At 38.1% G+C, this 21,732-nt stretch overlaps 1 protein-coding gene across 4 annotated transcripts; it reads right to left on the bottom strand.

The window, feature by feature from the left end:
* Positions 1-378: 378 nt before the first annotated feature.
* On the bottom strand, positions 379-19,343 carry CDK7 (cyclin dependent kinase 7). 4 transcript variants are annotated; one of them, XM_016213907.2, is made up of 12 exons: positions 19,190-19,341; positions 18,800-18,859; positions 15,591-15,624; positions 14,243-14,310; positions 13,433-13,501; positions 11,573-11,683; positions 9,858-9,976; positions 7,641-7,740; positions 5,208-5,294; positions 3,682-3,831; positions 1,426-1,573; positions 379-1,102 (listed from the first exon to the last, which is right to left on the bottom strand). In XM_016213907.2, exons 1-12 carry the CDS (start codon positions 19,253-19,255, stop codon positions 1,074-1,076), a joined length of 1,041 nt encoding a protein of 346 aa, XP_016069393.1. In that variant the 5' UTR covers positions 19,256-19,341; the 3' UTR covers positions 379-1,073. The 4 variants fall into 4 exon arrangements, with proteins under 4 accessions (XP_016069393.1, XP_016069394.1, XP_087671528.1 ...); XM_016213908.2 differs by lacking the exon at positions 3,682-3,831 and having other exon boundaries at positions 19,190-19,343; XM_087815402.1 differs by lacking the exons at positions 18,800-18,859; positions 19,190-19,341 and adding an exon at positions 16,072-18,465.
* Between the last annotated feature and the right edge of the window lie 2,389 nt (positions 19,344-21,732).

Raw genomic sequence — 21,732 nt, 5'->3', positions numbered from 1 at the left:
CTCCACTCCTTTTTTCAAAAAGCAGAGATTTCTCTCTTAGTAGCTGATGAGGAAGACAAACTGAAGCACTGTTGCTGGCTTGCAGATGGAAAGTGCCATGTGACAAGGCATGTGCACTGCCTTCAGAAGCTGAAGGCAGGTGGCAAGTGCATTAAAGTAGCATGAACTAAATGAGCTTGGAAGCAGATTCTTCCCTAGAGCCTCAGATAAGAGCCCAGTCCCACTGATACCTCGATTTTGACCTATGCAAAAAACAGTTAAGCCATGCCACATATCTGTCCTACAGAACTGTGAGCTAATAAATTTGTGTTAATTTAAGCTGCTGTATTTATGGTAATTTTTATGCAGCAAAAGAAAAATAAAGAGAGCATGTGAAAGTAATATTGTACACATTATATATATTATATGATAGTTAAAAAACTAGATTTACATTATTAACATAGAATTTAAAAGTTTTGAGTACAAAAATTTGCGGTATGAGATGTACAGTCACTCATATAAAAGTTTGAGACCCTAAATGATGCTGTGTGTTACTACATGCAATCTTATAAAATGGCAGTATAAAATCATGGGAAGACACACTCATCTCCGGGAGTCATTATCCTGTGGGTAGGGTGAAACAGAATGGAATGACACAGGAAAGGGACCTCAATTTTATCTGGAATATTTTTTTTATTTTTTTCCTATTTAGTATATTAACATTTGTTAAGTCTGGGTAGGTATTTGCTACCTTACTACTACTATTTTTCTGTTTTTAAATACTGCTTTATTACTACAAATTTGTGATGTTATATGGGCCAGATCATCAAAATAGCTGGTAATTACTTTTATTAAGATTTCCTAAATGCATTTCAGATAACTGAACTTATTTTACATTTGCACTCTGATCAGAAAAATCAAAATTAAGTTTGTTTTAAAATACGTTTAATAAAAATAATTCAGTTTTACATATTTTACATGTGTAAGGATATTTACAATTCCTTCTACAGCATTTACTTAATGTTTATTTTTTTTATTATTTGCTTTTTTACTATTTCCTTCAGTAGTAAAATACTGTCCAGTGTTATCTGTAACTAAAAAATTAGCTTCTTGGGTAATCCTCCTAGGTGAAAAAAAAAAAGAGGTGGTTGACATTTAATTTTATGGCAATTTTAACCAGTCATTGCATTCCCATTACGTTTACTTTACTTGCTTTGATTTTCTCAACAGCATTTGTTAACCATTAAGCATACAGTGCACCAGCAGGAGTTTATGACGAGAACACAGTACACATGGGTAGTCTGGTAACTGAGGTATACTCAAAGTGTCCTGTCCTTTTAAAGAGCATGATATAAAAGTATTCTCAATGAGAGCAAATACAGCTGAAATTAAAACACCAAATTCTATCTGAATTCACTACATTTTTTATAAAAATGAGAGTTTTACCTTGTTCCAAGGCCTCTGTTCTCTTCCGTTTTGTTGCCAGAGATGGGTTAGCTTGCTCCTTTAAAGTTTCCACTGGACAGTTTGGTCTTGGCAGCTGACATCCAGGTGTTGGCCCTGGCCGATTACTGAAATACTTAGTTTTCAATGCCTTTTAAAAGAACATATCAAAGAAAGCAAACTTTTAAATGAGTATCTGAACTGTGTTTAAGAAAATCTAACCTCCAAAATTGTTGGGAATATTAAAAATACTATGTGAAGACCCCTGCTTCCAAAATGAAATTAATTTCAAGTATTTGGACAAGCAAATTACCACCAATAAGCAAACATCTAGCAGCCTAAAACTGGCTGATAATTCTATTACTGTAAGAAAGACACTATCTTCTAATTTTTCCACAATAGTCTCTACTAAATATGAAATATCCTTAGTAAGATATTGTGTAATTCAGCTCTCTACCCATTATGGGCTTTAGAATTCAAAACACAAAGAGAGAAACTTGCTTAAAAAGAAATTCCAAGTTTATTTATCACAACATCTATATGTACAGGGTGGAGCAAAAGCAGTTTTGGAAAATAATACATAAATAAATAATAATACAAGAATAAACTCTGTTTCATGTACCCAGACTGTAAACTTAATTTGCCCCACCCGGAAATTCCAAATCATGTAAATATAAATTCTTAAAAATAAAGCTTTTAAAAGGATGCAGTAGGTTGGAAACCCGGAACTGAAATTCAACAATCCACTGCAAACCGACAGAAATGATACTTGGGAGGACTTGCCCAAGTTATTTCTATGTACTACCAGTCTGATGGTCTGTCTTAAGATACTTTACTTCTGTCCAAAGTTCCATAAAAACACTACTTTTTTCTAAGTGACATATTTTTTAAGTTCATACTTTACTATTTAACAGCCACAATAATTCAAGATAGTTCCTTTTGGATAATCCTCTTAAGGTCAAAAAGAGATCTATATAAACTCTTCAAGCATTCCACCCCCAACATTATATTACTTGAAGTAGTGATTAGAGAGTCCTTACTTCCAAATAGTTGCATTTCTAAAGTATTACTTCCAAATCATAGCAGTTCCCTAAGTAAATTATGCTAATTCTGAGCTACACAGGGATCTAAGAGAAAGAACACCTCATTCCAACTTTACGACAGAGCCAAAACACATTTTTAAAAATTCATTCTATCAAAATATAACCCAAATCAGTTATCACAACTACTATTTTTCTGTAAGTTTTGATTTTTACTATTAATGAAAACAACTTTCTAGATAATTTGACCTGGTCTAAAGTTTCTTATGACAGAGACAGTATGTATATATATATGGGTGAAAAGGTAGCAAGTTACTTGTTTGAAATTAGAAGAGTAATTCTAATGGTAAAATATCTAGCAGGTATTTATTAGTGTAGCATTTACAAAAAAAGGGGAAGGCTTATAGAAGCAAATGCATTAAACAATGATTTGGTAGTCTGTAATAAACAAGTGTGTGTGGGGGGAATCCACTTTGTATCCTTGATATTGTGCATTAACAAGTTTTGTTAAATTGACAGACTTGACACTTCATTTTAATCAGTCTCTTCCTTTATGAAGCCAAAGCACTGCACTGTGTTTCACTTTTACATATCCCTGCCCCAATTTTAAGTGTTTGTGATTCCACCCTTGATTTTTGTGTGCTTGTTTAAAAAAAGAAAATGTGTTTGTGTTTTTTCCTGAAATCTATAGTTCTTATATTTTTGTGTTGAATAACATTTCTCTCTTTTTTCCTTTTATGAGAGCAGATATACTTGGTTTTTCAAATTTTTCTTGAGTTTGATTCTTATTTCCCTTAAATGACGGTCAGTTTCAGAGTCTGTTCTATTTGGACCATCTTCCAGTCTCGTCAGCACACAGCTACACTGGACTACACCATTTTCTCTCCATCATCACTTTCTGTTATAATTACCAGTGTGCATATCTGGACAGTATTTCATGGGGAAAAACAAAACACTTTAGGCATTAGGCTTGGCATAAGATTTAAATTACACATAACATTTAATTGAAATATATCAGTGTCTTAACAAATATAAACCTTATTTTTTTCCTCTCTAGGTAGACTACTTAAAAGCCAATTAATTATAAAACAAACCACATCTTTCCAGTCCAGTATATTAAAGAATGTTAGAAAATCTTATGAAATTCTATTTTTATCTTATCAATGCTAGTTAAGATGATCCTCATATTTCCTAATATAAAAAAGATAAGCTAAAATACCTGTGTGGCTGTAATTCGAGTACATGGATTAAATAAGAATAAGCCTTGTATGAGAGCTAGCAAGTCGTCTCCTGCTGCAATGAAGATATGTTGTAATGGGATTCCAGGGAAACTCTTAAATGTCACGAAATCTGGAAGACTACACATGTCCTGTAAAAATATGTTTATAATTCAAACTTAAAGAATTAAAAGGCATATCGATCTCAAATGAAGAAATAAAATTGTCATATGGATGATACGATGATCTATGTAGAAAAATCCAAGAAATCTATTTTTTTGTTTGGGTTTTTAAAAAAGATATGACAGATGTCCCCTTTTCTCCCTAATGACCCATTCTACCCCATCCCACCCCCCCCCAAGAAATCTATTTAAAAACTCTTGCAATTAGTGAGTAGAGCAAAGCTTGCATGATATAAAATAAATACATAAAAAATCAACTGTAGTTCTATATACTAGCAATGAACATGTGGCCACTGAAATTTTAAAAATGTCACTTAGAATCGCTCAAAAAGAACAATGAAATACTTAGGTAAAAATCTAACAAAGCTACACACCACTGATGAAATAGAGGAAAGCTCTTAATAAATGGTGGGGCTTATCATGTTCATGGATTAGAAGACTCATCATCATAAAGATGTTAATTCTCCTCTAATTAATATATAGGTTTAACGCAATTCTCACCAAAATTCTGGCAAAATTATTATATAAGATTATTCTAAAATTTATACGGGAGTCAAAGGAGCTAAAATAACTTTGAAAAAATAAAAAGTGAGAGGAATCAGTCTACCTGATTTCAAGATTTAAAAACTGACCCTGACCAAAAAGTTTCATACCTCATACAAACACTAACTCAAAAAGGATCACAGCTATAAATAAATGATATCAATAAATGATAGCTATTAAGGTATGTTTTACAATTCGAACATAGAGCAAACTTTCAATTAGAAAGTTGAGGAAGTAATAGCAGAAAAGAAACTCCTTAGACTTAAATTCAGCTTCAGATCATTTCATTGCAGAAGGTAATTTAATTAAAATTTCTCTTTTCCAATACTTATTTATTCCCTAGGAGATGGGGCTGTAATAGGAAGGAAAATAAAAAGGTATAAAGTTTTAAGAATAAATAAGTGAGCCCAGCCAGGCGTGGCTCAGTGGTTGAGCATTGACCTAGGATCCAGGAGATTGCAGTTCGATTCCCAGTCAGGGCACATGCCCGGGGTAGTGGGCTTGATCCCCAGTAAGGGGCGAGCAGGAGGCAGCCAATCAATGACTCTCTCTCATCATTGATGTTTTAACTTTCTCCTTCTCCCTTCCTCTCTCTGAAATCAAAAGATAAATTTTTTAAGAAAAAGAATAAACAAGTGAGGATATTCTACTGAACTGTATATATAAAATTTACCAACTTAAATTACTAGTAAATCACCAGTAAATTAAGACAATGAATACATTTCTTTAAGTACTAGTTACATGACAGCACTACAGTATATAGAATTCTAACTAAACTTCAAAGAAAATGTATGAAGGCTTACAGGCCACTGTTCCTCAGTTGGTGTGCCCAAAGTTTCAAATATTCTTGTTAGTTGATCAAGGTCTGAATCTCCTGGCAAAAAAGGAACCTAAAAGAAAGTGAGAGGCAGTTATTTATTTCAAGGTGGTTTGTAATAGTTATTATGCAAATAAAACTATAAATTTAATGAGGAAAACTAAACTGTAACAAAAATTAAAATGTAGTCTGAGGCATACTGGATGTGACATTAGATCCTGCCATTACTAAACTAGCAAATAGCACCACGCTGCCCATTTTATTCATTCCACTAATCTTTTCTTGTTCCCCAGGGGAGCACAAATGCAGTCCCCCCATGCCACAAATTATGCAGTTGAGTAACCCACATTTGGGGAAACCACAGGGGTGCAATGGATAAGTCTTGCCCTACTAGGTAAGTACCACTCACGAATCTTTAATAAACTGTTATCACTGGTATAAATATTCCTATTATTTCTTTTCATTTAATAATAACAGAGGAGATTCAGAATGCAGATCAATTTTCTTCTAAAATGATTTGAACTACATTGATTACTTTGGTTGAATATAGGCTTACTTATTATTGCTCCTGTTTTCTAGTTTAAGTAGCTTTTAAAATCTTTTAGAAAATTTATATAAAAGAAAAACAACACTTTAAAAAGGGTTGAATGCTTATTATAATAGCAAAGCTTTCTATTAACTATTCTTTCAATATTATAGAACTATCAGTATTATGTAATATCATAACACAATACAACATTTATAAAATTTATAATTAACATATAACAATACTATGTAATTATTCTGCTTTCAATTATTATCTGTTTGGACTACAGTATCTCACCACAGACCTAGAACTGTACAGACAGCATTTCCATCAATCATATTTTCAAATGAGCAAAGGGGCAGTTTAAAATAGGAAAAGAAACATTTTGCCCTGGCCAGGTGAACGTTGTCCTGTACATAAATATATATATATATATATATATTTGTAGGTTCAATTCCCAGTCAGGGCACATACCTAGGTTTCGGGCCTGTTCCTGGTCAGGTGTGGTTGGGTGCGTACGGGAAGCAACCAATCAATGTTTCTCTCTCTTCCCTCACCTTCTCAAAACAATAAAAAAAAAAATATTGACTGAGGATTAAGAAAATTAAAGAAAGGAAACATTTTTCTTCAATTGTGCAGGACAAAAAATATGGCTAAATGGTACAATTCTTCACAAATTAGGGTTACCTGTCCATTTCTTCATAATTTTATAATTCCAGCAAGAATGCCAATGGATAATAAGACTCCGACTATGACGTCAATCAGGTCCAATTTCTAAACCATTTATTCTCAACTGTTCTCTCCTTTTACTTTCTCCATGGACTGATTGATCAGTCATAACATTAGGAGCTAGGGAATTTTGTTTTTTTTCTTGGTCATGAATGAACTGTGCTTTGGCTGCTGAGAGACTGTCAAATGTGAACTTGTGGTAAACTCCGTGTTCTTGTAAGTAGCAGAGTCGTCATGCCAGCCGAGTCACCGGACCCAATACTAGCAACAGAGATTACCAAGCCATCTTCAAGTCTAAATGTGAGGGTTTCTTCTGCAAGTATCAGAGGGAAGAGCTTCTCAAAATGATGCACAAAGCTTACAGTAAACTAGAAAAGATGTTTAAGAAGGTAACTTTTCGCTCTGGTATACAGAAGCTGCTTTCTATCTTTAAGGAAATAAATAGCTATATTTGTGTCTTTGGGTTTACGTTTCTTTAAACACATATGGCTTGGAAAGAGGGAGAGTAAGGAATGGAATCTGGAATGTAGAGAGAAAAAACTCAGCTTCAGAAGGATTCCCCCAAATTCCTTACTCTTCATCGTTCAGAAGGGCTAACCTAAACTTTATGAAAAAAAGTTTCCGAGTCAGCATCTCTAATGAGGGCTGGGAGAGGATGTTTTACTGTACAATGGTCTCAGTCAGAGAAATGGTCTAGGACCACAGTGTCTGCTCTGCTTCAAGAGAACTAGAATGATCCCCTCACACAAGGTTTAAAGTTAGTTACACAGAGTTGCAGCTGCAGTGGTTGGTGTTACATAGCTCTTAAAGTGTACATTTAAACAGCCCCAAACGAAGTCCCAGGGGTACAAAAGTTCATCCTAACACATTCAATTACTGTAACGATATTACCAAATACAACCCAATGGGGGTTTTACTATAGTTATATTTCAGAACATAGAAATGATCGATAATAAAATCTTTATTGTCCTAAATGGGAGGTATTCTCATCTCACATTAGCAATAATAAAAAGGTTGCATTAGGGGTAGGGATTTTGTTTTAATTGGCTTGTTTGTTGGCTTTTTGTTGTAAGGATGGTGGTCCTCTCTGGGAAGATAATTTCTCCACAGATTATAAAAATACCTATAACAATATTGAAGTGTGTACAGTAACTCAAGACTTACCCTTAGAAGCAACTCTGCTAATATACAGCCAACAGCCCACATGTCCACACCTACACCATACATTCTAGCACCAAATAGTAACTCAGGGGCCCGATACCATCTGAAGAACAAAAAGAAATAGTCACTTTAGAATGAAATTATTACAATATTTCTTAGAGAAAACTCCTCAGCAAAACATTATCCCACTGATGAAATTCACTTTTTTCTACAGACTCACAATTTGCCTTCCCATCTGTAACTATTCTTGACTGTTTTTTAAAAAAATAGATTTCAGAGAGAGGAAAGGGGAGAGGGGGAGAGGGAGAGGGGAAGAGAGAAAGACAGAGAGAGAGAGAGAGAGAGAGAGAGAGAGGGAGGGAGGGAGGGAGGGAGGGAGGGAGGGGAGGGAGAGAGGGAGGGAGAGGGAGAGAGGGAGAGGAGAGGAGAGGGAGGAAGGGATAGATATGGATGTGAGAGAACCACTCTGGCCAGAGCTATCCTTGATTGCTTTTAAAGCCAATCTATCAACTTAGGCACTAGATACCATGCTCTCTTGCCTATTTTCTTGCTTTTTCTTCTTAATATGTTTTTATTGATTCTAGAAAGAGAGGAAGGGAGAGGGAGAGCTAGAAACTGATGAGATCATTGATGTTTCTATCCCTCGCTCCCTCTCTGAAATCAATAAAAATATATTTAAAAAAAGAAAAAAAGAAACATTGATGAGAGAGAAACTGCCTCCCCCCACCCCACTGGGGATGGAGTATGCAACCCGGAATGTAACCTGGCCGGAAATCAAACCAGTGACCTCTTGTTTCATGGGTCGATGCTCAACCGGTAAGCCATACCAGATGGGCTCTCTGGCTTATTTTCAAGGGTATTGCTCCTCTAATTCTCTTTCTCCTACATCAACTTTTTGTTCTTTATTAAACTATTACCACCAATGTACAAACATACCATTATATTTTGGCTTTAAAAAATAAATTAAAAACCAAAGAAACAAACAACAAAAACTTCTTCAGACCTTACTTCCCCTAACAGCTACCTCCTCCTTCTATGGTTAGTCTGAAGAGCTGTCTGTTCTTGTCTCCAATTCCTCTTCTCTCACTCTCTCAAACTCTTCAATCTGGCTTTCATCCTATCATTCCATTGAAACAGCTCTTGTCAAGGTTAACGATGATATCCACATCACTAATCTGTCAATTCTCAGTGCTCACTTTAACCTATTAGTAGCCTTTGATTTGCATGAAGAGGAAATATGAGAAATTGGTAGATGAAAAGCACTGTGTACAGCACTCTTGTATGTGGGACTCTGTTTGCCTAAGTTCCTGAATGATGGTCTTAATCTTTCCAGCAATTACATGAATAACTATTTATATCCCTTACATCTTACTCAGGGCTCAGGTAGTGACACTCAATGAGATCTATTTGGAAGAAGGTGACAAAGTAATTTAAAGGAATAGAGAAAATGAAGATCTGAGGTCCTTAAAATAGTCTTGGAAATCAACAAATGCCATCCTGATAAGAATTATAAAATTTACTGTCCCTATCTATTTAATGTGATTTTTAATTTTATACATAAAAAGTAAACATAAAATACAAGTATAACAACACGAAAAATCCAAATGTTAATGCACTACTTTGTTTAGAGAATTTTCATTCACACTGAATGATATAAAGTATGGAATCAGGACTGACCTACCAAGTAAACATAGCTGCCCCCCACCCCCATGCAAAAACCACGTAATTATGTAAAATAGCCACTAAAGTTCCAAAACTACCTACCTAAAATGTAAAAGAAGCATAAATTAGTTTCAAAAGTTACTAGCCCTGGCCCAGTAGCTCAGTTGGTTAGAGTGTCGTCTCAATACACCACCGGTTCCAGTTTGATTCCCGGTCAGGGCACATACAAGAAGCAACCAATGAATGCATAAATAAGTGGAACAACAAATTAATGCCTGTCTCTCCTCCCCCTTCCTCTCTCTCTAAAATCAATAAATTAAAAATCAATTATATATATTTAAAAAGTTACTAGATAAATGTCTGAGGACTTAATTCAACTCTTGTTTGAAAGAAGGGCTGTATTTTTTTTCCACTGGGGTAAGATATACATAACAAAAACAGCTGTATTTTAAACAAAACACCAATGATTTCTGAACTCTGCCAAGAGAAGCCAAATGATACTCATTATGATTAATATCCTGCACAATATAAATTTTCAGTTATTTAAGGGATTCTTACCTGGTCACAACCTGATGTGTATATGCTCTATTGGGGCTCCCAAATGATTTGGCTAGGCCAAAATCTGCCAGCTTTAGAACTCCATTTTCATCTAGCAACAAGTTGTTTGGTTTCAGATCCTATATTATGGAGGTTTTAAACAAACATGTAAGCAGGATGGGGGAGACTACAATGACAATACATTTAGTTGGCTAAACTTTACACTTAGCAAAAACAGGGTAACACCCCAAGTTAAACAACAATCAATATTTTTTCATTGATGTAAAATCCTATCAAAGCAACATGAGACTGGTTATATTACCTAGTGAGACCTTGGGTCAAGGCACCTAATTTCACTGAACTTCAATTTACCTACTTTACAGGGTTGCTGTGAGTCTTATATTTAATATTTTCTGTAAAGAGCCTAGTGTAATGACTGGCTCACAGTAAGCACTCAATAAATAGTTTCTGCCTTTAATAACAGTAATATATATGAATTTCAGTATATAAAAACATTATATATTTAGAAAGAATGAGGAACATAGTCTCAAAATCTATGCTAAGAAGATATTAGCAATAACCTAAAAGGGATTCCAAGTTTAAGATATGAAAGTTACTGCCTGGCCAGAGAGGCTCAGCAGCTGAGCATCGACCTATGATCCAGGAGATCCCCCTTTGATTCCCGGTCAGGGCATGTGCCTGGGTTGCAGGCTTGATCCCCAGTGGGGAGCATGCAGGAGCAGCGGATCAATGACTCTCTCGTCATTGATGTTTCTCTCTCTCTCTCCTCCCCTTCCTCTCTCTGAAGTCAATAAAGATATATTAAAAAAAAAAAAAAAAAAAAAGAGCGTTACCAACCATAAGTTATATATTCTTAGCTATTTACCTAAATAGGGTGCCTAAGAACATCTACCTACCTAAATTATTAGTCTTGTTCCAATAGCTGAATGTTTGGAACAATGACTCCGCAGTTTCAGAAATTTTATTTCATTACTTCATAGGACTTTATACTACTAGAAATATTTTTTTTCTACAGGTATTTTAGCATTGTATAATTTAATCCAGAATCTCACTGTATGTTTCCCCCCACTAACAATGGTATAACAAAGAACACTGGACTTAAAGCCAAAAGATCTTGGCTCTAATACTGTCAGTTATCAGCTTTGACCTTGAAAAAAATATGTAACCTTAGTCAGTTCACTCAGCAATTTAATTCTTCTATTTCTTTTTTTTTTAATCATTTCTGAAAAATATTAAGGATTGAGTATCTTCCATTTTTAAATTTCACATAGTAATTTACAGTCCTCACAGCACCACCTGGTAGAACAACTGGAGGGAACACACTGAGGAAGGAGGTGGGATAAAATAGTCCAGCTACATCTTTATTTAACAATTTACATGTTCAGCCTGGCCGGGTGTGGCTCAGCGGTTGAGTGTCGGACCTAGGATCCAGGCAATCAGGGTTTGATTCCCGGTCAGGGCACATGCCCAGGTTTCGGGCTCGATCCCCAGTTGGGGGCATGCAGGAGACAGCCGATCAATGACTCTATCATCATTGATGTTTCTATCTCACTCTCTCCCTCTCCTTTCCTCTCTCTAAAATCAATAAAGATATATTAAAAAACAACAACACACAAAAAACCCACAATTTACATGTTCAGACCGTTTATGTAATAAACTATTTACATAAAACTTAATAACATAAAGGAGTTATCACACTTGGTTAAAAACCTTACCCTATGTAAAATCCAATGTTGGTGTAAATATTCTAACCCTTGAAGAGTCATCAACATGTAGGCTTTGATGTGTGATGGTGTCAGGACAAGACTATTATCCTTTATTATAACCTGTAAAATAAGTATACAATATATGGGTAACTTTATTATTACAAGTAAGTGCCGCCATATAAAATCATTTACAGACATAAATGGACTAGCCACCACCTGTGGCCTCTAGAATTAGGCTCATGACCCAAGCATATTCAATCACCACTGCAGCCTGCTGTCCAGGAGATTGGTTCAGGGGTGGACATGTGATCCAAGTCAAGCCAATCAACCAAACCAAGTATTTGTGCTAGAATCAAAAAGAACAGAGAACTTCCTTTCCTCAGAGATTATTAAACTCTAAGGATATAAGCCTGAAAGTATCTAAGCCACTATATTGAGAAATTATGCCCATAAATGAAGGCAACAGAGAAGAAAATAGAGTGAGGTAAAGTGCAAGACTGAGTTCTGATCGCATTATTTGTGAACTGTGTCTAAAACCAGTTCATTCCTAGACTTAACAGTTACATGACCTAAAAATGCTTCTTTCCCCCCCCCCAGTCCTCATCTGAGGATATCTGTGCCACTGCTTTTTGGGGGGGGGGGGGGGGACACGGGACATCGATGTGAGAGACACATCAATTGCTTGCCTCTCCCATGCACTCTGACTGGGGCCGAGGATTGAGTCAGCAACCAAGGCAAGTGCCCCTGGCTGGAATCAAACCCAGGACCCTTCAGTCAGCGAGAAAGCTCTAACCACACTGAGCCAAACCGGCTAGGTAAAATCTACCATTTTTTTTTTTTAAAAAACATCAAATATAGATAAAATGTGCCCTTTTAGAGCATAGTTCCATGAGTTTTAATGAACATACTGTTGTGTAACCACCAGCACAATCAAGATATAGTTCTATAATCCCTCCAAATTCCCTCAGAACCCTCTATACTCAATTCTTCATTGTACTTCCTACCCTAGCAACTACTGATCTCTGTTCTTTTAGTTTTGCCTTTCTCAGAATATCATATCAATGGAATCACACAACATATTAGCCTTTAGAACCTGGCTTCTTTCATTTAGTATAATGTATTTGAGATTCGTCTATACTGTTGCACATATTAGTTCATTTCCATTTATTCTCGAATAGTATTCCATTGTATGGATAAACCATAGTTTATGCATTCATTGAATGAAAGATATTCAGGTTTTTTCCATTTTGGACAATTATGAAAAGCTAAATATCTGTGTACCAATTGATTCCTGTGTAAATATGTTTTTGTTTCTCTTGGATAAATACCTAGCAGCAGTACTGCTAGAGAATACCTTAAATGCATATTTTTGATGTATAACAAACTGCCCAAAATTTTCCAAAGTAACTGTACCGTTTTGCATTCTTACCAGCAATGCATGAGAATTCCAGTTGTTTCATACCCTTGGATTGTCAGTTTTTAAGATTCAATTAATATTAATGAAAAACGTAAGATCTTATTTTTCTCAAAAAGAAACTTGGCTTTCAAAAGGTTGATTGATATTCTGTGATAACATGGAAAAGCAGCTCTAAATTTTCACAGGCCTGACACTAATTTCTCTAAAAATAATGTCAATATTTTATTGGTATAGTATAACTTGGTAGGCCAATGCTAATGAAATCCAAATCTCTGTATTTACCACTGGGAATATAACTAAATGATTCAGAAGACCCTAGATTTAAGAATATATCCAGATTTCAAAGTTAAGCATTCTTTTGACTACCACTATCTTCGTAAGTAGAAAATAAACATTTAGGTTCTCTTTTGATAAACAGAGAAAAGAAATTCCTCTAGAAATCTTAATCTTACCTCTAGATCAGTTTCCATAAAATCAAAGACAAGGCTAATATTAGACTTATGTCCAAAAGCATCAAGGAGCTGCAAAGCAAAATTTCAAATAAATCAAAATGTGATTCTCTATGAAATACTTCGCAGTATTATATCAACTAATTTTTAAAAATTTAAAGAAGCATTTGGACAGTTGATAATCCCCTGTAAAGTTTAAGTAATTGTAATAAATTTGATATTTATCTTTTTTTGTTTGCTAGGAATTTGTACTTTGAGGCAAAAAAATATTAAACTTAAAAAAAAAAAAACACTACTCAACCTCTCCCCCCAAATTTTGGGAGTTATAATTTAAAAATGAATTGATGAAAACCTCACCTTAGTCTCCAATTCAGAAAAATTCTACCTAAGAAAATCTTATAAACCACAGTAGCAGATGTCATTTATTGAATGAGCACATTCTCTATGCCAGACATTATTCCAGGTACTTTACATGTATTTAATTAGCTAGTCTCACAACGACTGTCTAAGGTAGGGACTATGGCACAGAATTGTGAGGGAACGTGCTCAAGATCTTACATATGCTAGAGCTTTCTAGGCTTCAAAATGATTTCTGACAAAATTAGCCTGTATGCCAATATTTATTTCATCAGTTGTACAGTTTTAAAAGACAGGGAATACAGGAACAATTAGGATAGAAAATACATTTTAGCCTGATAAACTTTGAAGCTTTTCTGCAAGGCTTGCTTAGAACAATTCATTTTGCTGGACTTTCAGTCAACATAACAGAACACGCAGGGTTCAAACCTCAGAAACAACTTAGATCATACTTACACCAATTATATTTGGATGACTTAGCTCCTGTAATAATTTTATCTCTCTTAAGGCTGTTCTATTTATACCTATATAAAAAGGCAAAGCAAAAAGTGAAAAATAATTCTCCAATCTTTATACTGCATCATTTTATTTTTAAAATTTTATTGATTTTTAGAGAGAGAGGAAGGGAGAGGGAGAGATGGAGGGAGAGGGGGAAAGAGAAACATGGATGTGAGAGCGGAGCATTGATTGGCTGCCTCCTGCACACCCCTACCGGGGATGGAGCCCACAATCCAGGCATGTACCCTGACTGGGAATCGAACTAGCAACCTTTTGATGCAGGGGATGATGTTCAACCAACTAAGCCACACCGGCAAGGGCTTATATTGCTTTATTTTTAAAATAGCTTACACAGACCACGATAAATGGTGAAAGAAGTATTCATTTTATCTGTGGCATATCATATCTAAAGACTGCTGGAATAACAACATGTATAAGTGTGTAGCATATAGACACTAAGTTATAGCTTCCCTTCTCTTGCCCTATAAATATTAACAGCAAGTTCTTTATGCTAACAGCAGACTAGTGATAAGATAGTATTTTTCCCAAAGCAAAGGCTAGAATTAAAAATTAAAAATAAGATCTGGTACTAGTTGTTACATAGATGATGGAGCCCTGGTGGCTGCTCAGTGGTTAGAGTGTTGGCCGAAAAGGGTCGTGGGTTTGATTCTAGTCAAGGGCTTGGACCTGGGTTGCAGGTTCAATTCCTGCAACCAGTTGACAGGTCTCTCTCACACTGATTCTCTCTCACTCTCCCCTCCCCTCTTCCCCTCTCTCTAAAAATCAATAGAAAGAATATCCTCAGGTAAGGATTAACCAAAATAAACCCCAAGAAACATAGATGATGGGTCCTTCTTATAAGAACTATTTCGTCATGATTAAACAGGAGTTAGTGCTCAAACAAGGCTTTGGAAGAGGGATGAAGTTCCATAGACAGCTTTGTGTACTTCCATGAAGGTATAGCCTGAATTTTCAAATTAGAAACTCAGAAAAATGAAGAAACAATGGCTTATAACAACACCTAAAACAGTAATGAAGACAGCTAGATAAGCCATTAATATCAGCTCGATAAACCACTAATAACCTTACTGCCTTCCATTTATTGAGTTGACTTGAATGTTACTCTCTACACCCAAATGATGGAAGTCACAAGTATCCTGTCTCTATCCTGAGTCTACCTTTATTCTCCTGGGACCCTGCAATAACTCTATCTAGAACCATTGTTAACTTCAATTAATACTTTGCTCATTACCTCAGTGGGAATAAAAAACTTTCCTGTTCTGTGAAATTAAATGAAATAACTTACCATCTTTAGCTTCTGATCTATGTCCAAGTTTGATCTGGTAGAGGAAAAAAAAGAAAACAAACATTAAAAATATGTTATTTAGACTTAATGAACATGAGATACACCGCATACTTCGAAAACTTAGCTACAGCAAAAACATGTAACAACTCATATGTAGTTAGTACTAATCAGTAGACAAGAAAGGAGTGGGTAGCCTGGCTGGGCGTGGTGTCAGCGGTTGAGCATTGACCTAGGATCCAAGAGATTGCGGTTCGATTCATGGTCAGGGCACGTGCCTAAGTTGTGGGCTCCATCCCTAGTTGGGGTGTGCAGGAGGCAGCCCATCAGTGACGATTGTCTCATCACTGATATTTCAACTCTCTCTCCCTCTCCCTTCCTCTCTCTGAAATCAATAAAGATATGTTAAAAAAAAAAATACTTAAAAAGGAGTGGGTAATAATGAATCAGACAGGCAAAAGTAGTATAATAAAGGATCAAGTACCTACTATTCTTTGTCTCTTAAGTTTTTGAATTACATATTCAAAGCCACTCAAGCCCTGGATTGTGTGGCTCGGCTGGTTGAGTATTGTTCCATGCACTGAAAGGTCGCTGGTTTGATTCCTGGTCAGGGCACATGCCCAGGTTTTGAGCTTGAGAACCCTGGTAGGGGAGCGTTTGGGAGGCAGCCAACAGATGTTTTTCTCTCTCTAAAATCAATGAGAACATTTTTTTTTTTTTTTTTTTAAAGAACTAGAGTAGAGAAAGATTGACTATTTTATTACAAATGGCACCACCCAGGAGAGCGGGAGTTAATGCTCAAAAGCCCGAACTCCCCGATGGTGTGTAGGTTACAGAATATACAGAACAAAATGACAAGACACCGTGGGTTAGGGGGTCAAGGGTCGTGTTGGGAGCTGACTGGTCAGAGGTGAGATAAGGGTTAAGAAATCATTTCTTCAGGTCTTGAGGACAGCTCTGAGGTCTTTTCTGGCATTCCTCTGTTTGGTTTCCCGGAAAAGGAGCCAGAGGGTTGTTCCACCTTAGGGCTCAGGAGCTGAAACAACTTAGGTCAAGATATTATCTTTAACTTACCAGAAACACATACGTTGTAACCCATAGACCATTGTTTCTGGCTGCCTCAGGGGGTTAATGACTAGTAAGGGAAAGGGCTAAGGCTCACAGGGCATGCTGTAAAAAAACTGAACAGAATGCTGGTGCTACATATTAAATCAAAGCCATACATTAAATTAGGACTTTTGGCTTGAGTCACCCTGAAGGGGGTAAAAGTATATCATAGAGAAACAGGATGGATTCTACCCTAATTTATATTAAAAGCAAGCAAACAAAAAAATCCACTTGGGCCCAGCTGGGCGTGGCTCAGCGGTAGAGCGCTGACCTAGGATCCAGGTGATCGGGGTTCAATTCCGGGTCAGGGCACATGCCCGGGTTGCGGGCTCCATCCCCAGTTGGGGGAAGCTGATCAATGACTCTCTCATCAGTGATGTTTCTACCTCTCTCTCTCCCTCTCTTTTCCTCTCTCTGAAATCAATAAAGATTAAAAAAAAAAAAAAAAAATCCACTTGGACTTTCAAACAACTATACAACTCAATATGCCAATAGTTTGAAGAGAGTCAGTTAAGTGAATACATTTTTAATGTGTCTACAAATGTACTAGCCATAGTTCTAAGTCAGATTCCAGTGGAAGTAAATAGACAATAAAGTCACAGATAAAAGGATTTCAGATTTTGATAAATGCTATGAAGATAATAGAGAAATATGTTAAAGAACACTAGGGAAGGAGGGAGGCACGCCTATTTTAGCTAGAGTGACCAGCAAAGCCCTCTAGCTGAAGAGACATTTGAGTGTGATCTAAATGATAAATAATCAGCCATGCCAAGTTTTAGAAGAAAAATATGTTAGCCAGAAGGCAGAGCAAATGCAACAATCCCAGGACTGGAATGAATTTAAAGTGTTCAAGGAACAGAAAGGTTAGTGTGGCTAGAATATATAAAACCAGGAGTAGAATTGAAAAGATAACTTTAGAAACGGTCAGGAGAGTTAAGGGTGTTTAAAGGAGTAGCTAGAGTGCTGGATTATAGAACACACGCTGGAAAACAAGAGAAGTCAGAAAAGGTAAAAAAGATAACAATGGCAGGAATTACTATACAAAGGAAGAGAGGGAGCCAAGAGTTAAGCGAATGAGGGAGATATACTTCAAAGGAGTGAGGGATTTTGAAGGAGAAACAAATTCAAAGAAGCAACAGGAACAATAGGGAGGGAAGTCACTTATCCCATCAATAGGTCTTGAAGTGCGAGAAAAACCACCTCTTGTTGAGAGGGTTATTGATTTCAGTAGTATGTGGCAATCAACCTGGCAGCAGGACACCTGGATGTAAATCCTCGCTTTAGCAACTACTATCTATATCATCTTGACAAGTCACCTAAAGTCTCTTAGCCTCAGGGACCTCGAGTGTAAAACAGAGACACTTTACCTATTTCACAAGGCTGTTTTGAGGGTTAAATGAAAAAATGTAGGTGAAGGTGCCTGGCATATAGAAAGTTAGCTAAATAGAACATTTCTTGAATGAATGCAAATAAAGATACTTAAATCATTTTTAAAAATGCATGCACATCAATGTTGTTAATGTTGGTGAAAGCCTTTTATGGTAAATCTGTACACAGAAAATAGATATGATACAGGTGAGTCAGAAATAGTGACCGGGGAAGATAATGATTAAATAGTTGGCTCTGAGGACCCAACAGATTGGCACTTATTATCCCCTTTGCCAACTTGAGTTTATAAAGCCAACGTACAGCTTACTCTTCATTTCAACCTCAATTAATGGAACAGAAAACTAGTTCAGCCCCGACCCGGGCAGCTCAGTTGGCTGGGCTTGCTCCCGTGTGCACGGGAACATTGCGGGTTGGATTCCTGGTCAGGGCACATGACCCGGTTGCGGGCTCCACCCCCGGTAGGGGACGCGCAGGAGGCAGCCCACCCATGTTTCTCTCATTAATGTTTCTCTCTCCCTCTCCCTAAAAATCAATAAAAACTAGTTCAACCCGAGCTCTATCTTGGAACACAAGGCACTAACAAATTCTTTCTTTGAAAATGACATAAGTAACTCCTCATTACCAGAGCAAGGTCAAGATTAGTAAAATGCCACCCACTAACTCACACATACCTACATCCCCCAAGAGACTCAGGAAAAAAACTAACTGTAACTCACTTTCTTAATGGCGACGATTTGGTTGGTGTTCTTGTCTCTGGCCTTGTAAACCGTGGCAAACTAGAGAGAAAAACAAAAATCACATGAGTTTGTGGAAAGTTATCTTGTTTGTGTTGGTCTTTTCACTTCAGACTCTGGGAAGCAAAGCTCAAGGGTTCTTGGGGCGGACTCGCGCGGGCGCCTGAAACGTGGGCGGGGAGCCACGTCCCGTTCCCGTCCGTAACTCAGAAAGGAGAGGGCCGCCAGGGCGGACAGAGGCGCAGCAGCTGCGTCCCGGGAGCCTCGGCCAGCAGCCGGGCTGGTCCTGCGGCTGCCCCGAGAAAGCCTGTGAAGATGGGAGGCGACTCGGCGCTCTCCCCTCAGGATGCCCCGAGTCCCCGAGAGCCTCACCTGTCCCTCCCCGAGGAAGTCCAGCTTTTCATAGCGCTTTGCTCGCGACTTCACGTCCACAGCCATCCGTCACGCGAGGCCCGGCTCCAGCAGAAAAGGGCCGGCTCCCACTGCAGAGGGAATTTAAAGCTACCTTAAAGCCTCCAACAGCCACTTCCGTTCACAAGGCGCCGACGCTTTCTTAGCTCCGCCCCCACTTCCGGGATGGGCGGGGACAAGGTTAAATCAGCCCGGACCAGCGGAAGCTGCGCGTGGTGGGTCTCCTAGGCTTTTTTCTCACGTGATCGCCTGGAGGTGCGGGAAGCCGGGTGTTTTTCCGCGATACCCGTCTGAATCTCCTTGATACCGTTTTAACTTAGATTATTTTCTTAACTACCGGCGACGGGTCCGCGTTCTGCTGCGGTTCTGAGTTCGGGATTTGATAGGTGTGTATGCGTGTGGAAGGCGCGGCCTTCTCCCTGCTCTCGCTTCCTGGTCCTAGGTCCTGGCGTTGGTTCGGTCGCGGCGCTTACTGTGGACGCCAGCCCCGCGCTCTCCGGTTACTTAGGCGCCCGCCCGCTGCCTCAGCGCTGGTTCTAGAGCCGTTCTTACTGATTAGTCCAGTGCTTTTATGAAGAAGCACGCCCAGGGAAACAAAGCCCAAGTCAAGTGAATTTCGTGCTGTGCAACAGACATGATCATCAGTTTTCTACTCTGTAAAGCGGAAATAATAGACTACATCATAGGTGGTTGTGAAGATTAAATGAGACATGCAGAAAGGTTAGACATAGCAAATGCTCAATTAGGTGTTAACTGTGACCAGTACCCAACTTTCTCATAAATTTTCATCCAGATCAACAAATGACCATATTACTCATTTACTCAATGAATATTTATTGAGGGCTTACTGTGTGCCAGGTTCTGTTGAAGGCTGAGAAATTGGCGGGGGAAAAAGACAAAGGCCTTCAAATGGGAGTCGATAGGCCTAGCCGTTTTGGCTCAGTGTTGAGAACGTCCGCCTGGGGACTGGAGGATCCCGGGTTCAGTTCCGGCCAAGGGCGCACACCTGGGTTGTAGGCTGAGTCCCCTGCCCTGGTTGGGACGAGTGCGGGACCGACCAATCGGTGGATCTCTCATGCGTCCCTCTCACATCCATGTTTCTCTCTCCCCCCCACCCCCTTCACTGTCTAAAAAGCAATGGAAAAGATATCCTTGGGTGAGGATTAAAAAGAAAAAAAAAAAAGGGCGTATATAAGTAAAATGTTATGATAAAAAAATGTTATGATACACAGTGGTAAGTGCTATAAAGATAATAGAGCAGGGAAAGGGGATAGAGATATTAGGGTTTTCAGTTTTAAATAGGGTGGGAAAAGAAAGACATCACTGAGAAGCCACTGCACTTTTGAGCAGACAGATACGACCTGACCATGTTTTATTTATTTATTATTTTTTAAAATATATCTTTATTGATTTCAGAGACAGGAAGGGCCTCAGAGGGAGAGAGAGAGAGAGAAACATCAATGATGAGAGAGTCATTGATCGGCTGCCTCCTGCACACCCCCAACTGGGGATCGAGCCCGCAACCCGGGCATGTGCCCTGACCGGGAATCGAACCCTCATCGCCTGGATCCTAGGACCTGACCATGTTTTACAAAAGCTCACTCTGGCTGTTGTGAGAGACCAAGCTATAGACTTGGGGGGGGGGGGCAAGGAGAAGCAAGAAGGCGGGATAAAGAATTATTGCAGTAATCCAGATGGCTGTGTTAGGTGGCTTCTAGCCAATAGGATATGCTGAGACTGTGTATGTGTTGGGGGCCGAGTAAGGAAAGCATAATTCTATAGTTTTGAACCTGGGTCATTTGATGTTTCTAAGAGTTGAGAATCCTGATTTTCAGAGGCATGTTGAAGAAGGCAGAATACCAAGGCTCATAGTTTAGTAAAGATAATACAGTGTACAGGGTTGAGTCCTTGCTCTGGTTCTAGACTGCCGGCATTGACTACTGACCCAAGTATTCAATCACTGAATTTATGACTTGGGCAAATTATTTAACCTTTTTGTCCCTAGTTTCCTCCTCTGTCATAGAAGCTACTCATTGGGTTGCTGCAAGGCTTAAATAATTTCATACTTCAAAAACCCTTAGAAAAGTGTCTGACAGTGCTCAATTTATGTTAGCCATTACCATAACTACTATTGGTTACCTCTCAGCTCTTTTCACTACTTGGGTCTTTACTGAGCTCTGATACGTTCATAGGCAAAATTCTCATACATTGCAAAAAACACACCTTCTTAACCACTTAGTTCTTTTTTTTATGTATGTCTTTATTGATTTCAGAGGGAGGGAGGGAGAGGGAGAGAGAGAAACATCAAACCAGCTGTCATCTGCTCGCCCCCTGCTGGGGATCAAGCCGGCAACCTGGGCATGTGCGCTGACCCGAAATCCAATGACTGAGCTCCTCCGCAGGGCACCACTTAATTCTTAAATCTTACTTGTGGCAAGTCATACCTAATGATCCACGGTGTCACATGACTTAGGCCAAAATTCCTTCTGAGACATCACTGTAAC

The sequence above is a fragment of the Miniopterus natalensis genome, chromosome 3, assembly GCF_054644295.1.
Source record: "Miniopterus natalensis isolate mMinNat1 chromosome 3, mMinNat1.hap1, whole genome shotgun sequence".
In the NCBI taxonomy this organism is placed as follows: Eukaryota; Metazoa; Chordata; class Mammalia; order Chiroptera; family Miniopteridae; genus Miniopterus; species Miniopterus natalensis.
The sequence above is the reverse complement of the archived record's forward strand: the minus strand, read 5'-3'. Positions and strand labels throughout refer to the sequence as shown.

Coding starts and splice junctions, on each gene's coding strand:
- CDK7 (XM_016213907.2), bottom strand. CDS start 19,255: ATGGCTGTGGACGTGAAGTCGCGAGCAAAGCGCTATGAAAAGCTGGAC. Junction 9,977..11,572: donor AACATTGGATTTTACATAGG/GTAAGGTTTTTA, acceptor TCCATAATATAG/GATCTGAAACCAAACAACTT. Junction 1,574..3,681: donor CTCGAATTACAGCCACACAG/GTATTTTAGCTT, acceptor TTCTTTTAAAAG/GCATTGAAAACTAAGTATTT.